At 35.3% G+C, this 7500-nt stretch overlaps 1 protein-coding gene across 1 annotated transcript in view; it reads right to left on the reverse strand.

Annotated features, from left to right (window-relative positions):
- Positions 1-4937: 4937 nt before the first annotated feature.
- Positions 4938-7500, reverse strand: part of LOC136836555 (irregular chiasm C-roughest protein-like) — a 68620-nt gene continuing 66057 nt past the window's right edge. The window contains exon 13 of the mRNA XM_067100999.1: positions 4938-6927. Coding sequence (XP_066957100.1) covers positions 6490-6927 — 438 coding nt within the window. The 3' untranslated portion in view covers positions 4938-6489. The remainder of the gene's footprint in view (positions 6928-7500) is intronic.

The raw sequence follows: 7500 nt of genomic DNA on the forward strand, positions 1-7500 counted from the left end.
GCTTTCTTGAAAGAAAAATATTTAAGGAAACTGAGGTCCATCCTATTCGCAAAAACGATAAATGACGTTCTATTTGCCAACGAGGCCGTTCTGCGGTTCTGTTTTTCCGATACCAGTTGGCTAATCAACCTATCCTATGCGTTAACCTAATCATTACAGTAATTAAAAAAATCACTAATGAATGCTAATAAATCGATATCGACAACAGTGGGGGAAACGGAATTACTGACAATAATGAAACAGAAAAACAGAAACTGCCATCACACTCACTTTGCAAAACGTTTCACGGTTAGGTCAACATCGTAGCCCAATGAAAGGCACCATTAATATGAGGGCACTGTAGGGTACTATCTTGATACCCAACTCGGAATAGTTGCCCAGACTTGAACTGTGTGTATGCCTGCAGCTCTCTTTGACATCGCCATAAGGCAAAAGGGCAGTGGGGTATGATATAGGCCTACGCTTACGCCCGGTTATCAATGGAGATATTTGCGTCCGATTTGGCCTCTCGTCAAACTAGGGCTCCCTACTATCCGCGAGGCTTAGAGGATACATTAATGGCCTTGATGGAGCACACGCAGACGCGCGCATGAACGCAACACTATAAAAAATGTATAAGGAACCTTAAAGAGTGACACCGGACCGTCTTGGTCGAACGGACTGGAGACCTGAAAACATTCCATAACCACACTGCCAGACATACAACTCACAAACCTCGCAAATATAATATGAAGTTAACACATATGCCACCAGTAAAACTCCATATATTATTTTTTATGCATTACTAACTATACTTTGATTGAAACCATACGAAATACTTAGTTTCTTACATAGCTACTAACACACGCTGTACGATTCATGTCCGTTATTCGCTGGCGCCAAATCTGGGGACAGTAAGTGAACTGCTTGCTTTAAATGCTCTTACTACCCTTTGACAATTACTGCGTATTTTAATAACAAATCCGATGACAAACTTCAATGGGAATTAAAAACTGTTTGCCCAAAACCATGGCTTATGAGACATTCCGCTTTGGTAAATATATATGGAAAAAATAACAAGTGAAGAATTTTAATGATAAAAAAGTAGGTTACCATTTTTCTGTCATTATTTTTTTAGTTAATATTACCTACAGTATATCCCTTGCGCGCTGACTGCCTACCACACACACACACACACACACACACACACACACACACACACATATATATATATATATATATATATATATATATATATATATATATATACATTGTATACATATCCTGAAATCCTTTCAATAAACCTATCTCGTAAAACTGACTAGGTCTAGCTCTCCACCTCCCTTCCATCACTTCTGGACTATACTCTTCACCCACTTACTGTGATCAGACCATCTCCTTATTTTATATACCATGAACCACTCTTTCACCTTCACTCGTCTCCATTACGGGCAACCAAGTCGGAATGAAATGGAAATGACACACATTAGACTTAGTCCTGATGGCGTCGTGTTCCCCCATGCTCCTGGTTTTTCAGATTTGTTACCTGAAATTGCATCCCTTCTTACATGCCTAGAAACAGACAGACAGACATACAAACACGCACACACACAAACGCACACACGCAGGTAAAGAGGTCTGTTAAAATACAACCGAACTAGAGAGAGAGAGAGAGAGAGAGAGAGAGAGAGAAGCGAAAATAATATTAGTTAACAGCTCAGCCATTACAATGTAACGTCACCAGTAGCAATGCAGTACTGTTGTCATACCATACAACAATGGAATGCCATGCAAAATAGCGCCGTGCAATGAAGTGCACCATGGTATGCTGTCATCGTTGCAATGCAGTTCCGGTAAAATATGACGAAACATATCTACAAAAATAATGTACAATGACATACAATGAAATATAATGTAAAACAAAATTACGCCACTTAATGCAAGATAATGTTGTATCTATTTATTTATTAAGCCCCGATGGGACGAACACGATCAGTCCCTGAATTGTACGCATTATAAAATTAAACCATTTGAGATAAATATATGAAATGTGATTTCGAGTCAAATTACCGCACTTTGAATACGCACCATGTTGCATGCGGAATTTTATGCGTATGTTATTGTCGACGGATGCAATATTCATTATGCGCGTCATCATTTAGTGTATCTGTTTAAGCTGATGTAGGCGTTCCCTTTTTTTATTTATTTTATTTTAAATGCCTCGTTAATTCTATTTTTTTTTAATTTGGCAATTTGACGTTCATTATGGTAGATAGATTTGGTTTTCTGTCAGCTATGCTATATTTCTATTAACTTTTTTTATATAATTTCTGTTGTTAATTCTCAAAGTTGCAAGAGGTTTACTTATAGTACGTATGTATGTATGTATATAAATATATATATATATATATATATATATATATATATATATATATATATATATATATATATATATATATATATATATATATATATATACATAATGTAATGCAAGCACACACAAACACATATGTATTATTTATATATATATATATGTATATATACACATGCATACATACATACACACACGCACGTACATATATATGTGTATATATATACATAAATAAATAAATAAATAAATAATATATATATATATGTATATATATATATATATATATATATATATATATATATATATATATATATATATATATATATATATATATATATATATATATATATACATATATGAATGTGCGTGTGTGTACACACATGTGGTGGTATTGTGAAGTTTACTCGTTAAATTACACAACAAACAACCACACAAACACAAACACACACACACACACACACACACAAACACACACACACACACACACACACAGCGAACGCGGTTGCGTCATCGCAGCAGTGCGTGTGACCACGGCCACCAGACAAAGCTCCGCTGATCACAATATGTTACCTTTGATTTTCAGCTATTGTCCATAAAACAAACCCTATGAAATACTTGCTCATTTTTCCCCAACAGAGAATCGAGGAAAACTTTTTTGTGTTGATGTATTCAGATTCGTGGAATTTTTTTTTTTTCGAAAAAAAAATATGTAATGAAGTTTTTTCCAAACTTATTTTTGTGGTTTTTTCATCTATTGGTGGGAAGTCATTGCCCCATTACATACAGAAAAACAGGTCCGCCTGATAATTAATTAAATCATTATATCTTTAGCATATATTTAAAAACGGTATTTTATATTTTAAAAATTTCCGCCTGACAATGAATTAAAACATTAATCCTTGGCGCATTTTATGAAAAATATGCAATTTTATTCAACATATTTCATTCACATTTATTTTTTTAATTTGCAATGATACGGCATACCATAAAAAATTCAGAAAATTAAATATTACAAAAGACATTTATCATATCCCTTTGCATTCACTAAAATATCCATTTCGATGTCTTTGTCGTATAATACGCGTATGGAAATGTTTCTATGGAATGGAAGTTTATGCATGTAGTATCCTTTGTTCAGAGAGAGAGAGAGAGAGAGAGAGAGAGAGAGAGAGAGAGAGAGAGAGAGAGAGAGAGAGAGAGTTCGGAAAAATTTCCTTAAACTGAATATCAATGCGGCACAGTTTTAGGCCTAGTGGTGTAGGGGTGTGTGTTTGTGTTTTGTGTGCGCGTGTGTGTGTGTGTGTGTGTGTTTAGCTCTACAAACGGACATTCAAAAAACAATTCCAAAACTTAGCTAAAAAAATGTTAGTAACGACAAGAATTCAAACTGAAAAAAATAAATACCTGAATAAATACCTTTTTTTTCTTTTTGTTTGACGTACCTGGCACAGACTCGTTCCGTCCCTGTTCTACCGATTAATGTGGGATGCCAATCAAGACTACGGCCTATGGAAATCTTACCAAAACCTTTGGGGGCTTTCAAAAAAGCCTCTTTTTCACATCTTAGGTTTAAGCCAAACAAGGGTAGACTTGTCATGAAAAAATATTTATTACACGTGAAATGATATATATGTAATATATATACAAAATTACAAACATCTTTCCTATTTACACAAATTCATAATCTGTACAGTGAGACATGAGGGTTGAAGCATGATGGAATGAATGATGAATAATAACTGGGCTAGACTTGACATTCACGATGAATGACGAAACTATACAACACATCAGAGGCACCACATAATTAATATGCAAACATACAAGAGATGAATAACTGTATGAATGATGTAAAACCTTACACGCTCCTTTTTCTTTTAGGTTAGCTTGCGTTATCTCATAAATCTCATAGTTTTATTTATTTATTTTAATGGATGGAAATGTTTCTTTCTAAATGTAAGGAAAACATTTAAAGTCCAAATCGCACTGAATATAATAAGATTTTCCTCCCGCATGCGAAGGAAAATTTTAATGAAAATATTTCGAGTTTTCACATTTTTTGTTAAACGAAGATTGGTCAAGTTGGCGTTTGGATGAAATATGTAGTGTATACCTTCCGCTGTCATATATCCCATGATTTACTTAATTTCTTTGTCGTTTTTTATGATTTATGTAGTTTCTTTGTCTTTTTCTTATGAATTATTGAATTTCTTTGTCTTTATGATTTATTTAGTTTTTAGTCTTTTCCTTGTTTTATGTAATTTCTTTGTCTTTTTCTAATGATTTATTTAAATTGTGTTTTTTCTAATGATTTATTTAATTTGTCTTTTTTAAATGATTTATTTAATTTCTTTGTCTTTTTCTTGTGGTTTTTCCATTTCATGATTTATTTAATTTCTTCGTCTTTTTCTTATGATTTATTTAATTTCTTTGTCTTTTTCTCAAGATTTACTTTATATTTTTGTCCTTCTTTTGATTTATTTAATTTCTTTGTCTTTTTCTCATGATTTCTTGAATTTCTATGTCTCCTTTCTTCTCTGATGTAAAGAGGACTGACTGACTCTACGTTAGAGTTTCTGCTTGCTATATATTTATTTTACGAAACACGAAAACACACAGTTTTTTTTTTTACTGACGACTTCACACACGAGAGTTCTATAACTGTCCTATAAAGCACTTAAAAGATACAATTATCATATTGCAACAGAATTTGACACGGGTACAGGAAGACGTATGGGGCTCGATATCTCGTCCAAAAAAAAGAAAAAAAAAAAACTGAAAAAATTTTTCCTTTTTTTATCAACTGTGCGATTTTTTTTTTTTTACAGCGTCGTGGGTCATAGGCAGCGCTTTCACTTCGCACAACTGATGTTGTTATTTTTGATTTTGAAACAACCCTGCTATCGCGAGTACTCGATTTTATATATACTGCTGTTTCGCTACGATTTACGAAAAAAACATCACGAGTAGCTTTGATTCTCTTTGGTAAAATGCCTATCTTTTATTCGGCGTTTCACAAACTACGACGTCGAAAGTATAATCCATCCATTAATTTTTTCTGCACAACTCCTAATGAAATACTCGTATTGTATCCACTGCTTCTAGAACAACAAGACCAGGAATATCGTTATATAACAACTAGATCATTCCCTGAATGTAAATATTCCCTCACAATATCATCATCCACACAAACATCGCTTTTTCACACTTCTTCCGGAAAATGACACACAGTTCCCTTTTTTTCTCCTCCTCCTCCTCCTCCTACTCCCCCTCCTTCTTCTTCTTCTTCTTCTTCTTCTTCTTCTTCTTCTTCTTCTTCTTCTTCTCCTTCTTCTTCTTCTTCTTCTTCTTTCGGCGAACGCAAAGACTTCACGTCCTCGTATTCTGGAAATAAAAGGACACAAAAGGAAGACAGAATATACCATTTTTCTTGTGGCGAAAACCCATTAACGATATTGGTGTGTAGCACCGAATTTTTTTTTCCTATTTTATTTCTCTCTCTCTCTCTCTCTCTCTTCTTCTCTTCTCTTCTCTCTCTCTCTCTTTTATCACGTCTCTTTCGATCTCTTTCTTTCTTTCTTCCTTTTTTTCTTTCCTTAGCATGACAGCAGCAGTATTATCGTCGTCCCGTGCAAAGATTTTTTATTTAATATTTTAAATTTCATGAGAGGAATTTTTCTGAAGTCCCGGACACATCTTACGTTCCTCTCACAATCACTCTATAATCGCACATGCGCACTCGGGCCGAAATGAAGAGAGAGAGAGAGAGAGAGAGAGAGAGAGAGAGAGAGAGAGAGAGAGAGAGAGACGGGACAGGGAGAAAAGATGTCGGCAGACACCGGTGGTAGACACTAGGTTATAATATCAGCACTGACTTACTATTTAATGACTAAATCCATGAGCTTCGGAATAATGAGACGAACAACGAATGATCTGCGCACGCGCGCACAACCGGCGACAGACGAGCCACAATTTTAAACGGAGGAGTCTTACGTGTCGAGACGACCATTTCGCCGCCAGTCACGGCGACGAAAAGCCTTTTGAACCTCTCCAGAAATGACCAAAGGCTGCTCCTGAAGGCGCCTCGAGATCGCGATCCACTATTACTTCTACTCCTATTACTACCTGGAGGGCGGCGCAGATCAGACGTGAGTGGCTAGGTGGTCCTCGACCATCTGCCCTTGGCTGGGCACTATGTGCTGCACCGGGTCCATCGGGATTCCGAGACGGGCGCCGTTGCCAACGACCGCCGGGGTCGAGGGCACGGTCACGGTGCCGTTGCTCCTCGTGGAAGAGACGACCACGCCGCTGGGGTCCTTGAAGTCCTTGTTGAAGGAGCGGCTGCTGAAGCCAGGGACGAGGAACCCGGGGTCGCCGCCCTGGCTCGCCTGGTGGTGGTGTTGGAGGTGGTTTCCATACCCTGGGTACGGCTTGTTGTTGCCCGTTGGCATGGGTAACTTGGGCATGAAGGTAGAGCCGTTCATGTGGGTCGGGCCGCCGTTGGAGGTGCTGATGTTTGGCTGCTGCTGGGGCGCGTAGTTGACAGAATTGGTGCCCATCTCGTTCGCCAGCTGCCCGTTCTGGGTATAATGATAACAATGACAAAAAAATGTTGTGAAGAATAGAATTAATGGACACAATATGATAATGATTACAAGATTACAATGATGCTCTGAAATCTGGTATGGGGAAGGTGTCATTGTCCTCTGATGTAAGCTTCACAGTTTTACTCATTTATCCATTTTCTTTATTTATCTCTTTTCACCTTCGTTCCTTCTGAATGCTATTATCTGTGCAGTTTCCACATACAGATATATATAAGATATATATATATATATATATATATATATATATATATATATACATACATATATATATATATATATATATATATATATATATATATATATATATATACATATATATATATATATATATATATATATATATATATATATATATATATATATATATTATGTATATAGACATATATATATATAATATATATATATATATATATATATATATATATATATATATATATATATATAGACATATATATATATATATTATATATATATATATATATATATATATATATATATATATGTAATTCTTTCCTTCTCACTTGGAATGCAACAGAAAATACTCTC

This window comes from Macrobrachium rosenbergii, chromosome 56, assembly GCF_040412425.1.
Source record: "Macrobrachium rosenbergii isolate ZJJX-2024 chromosome 56, ASM4041242v1, whole genome shotgun sequence".
NCBI classification, from domain to species: Eukaryota; Metazoa; Arthropoda; class Malacostraca; order Decapoda; family Palaemonidae; genus Macrobrachium; species Macrobrachium rosenbergii.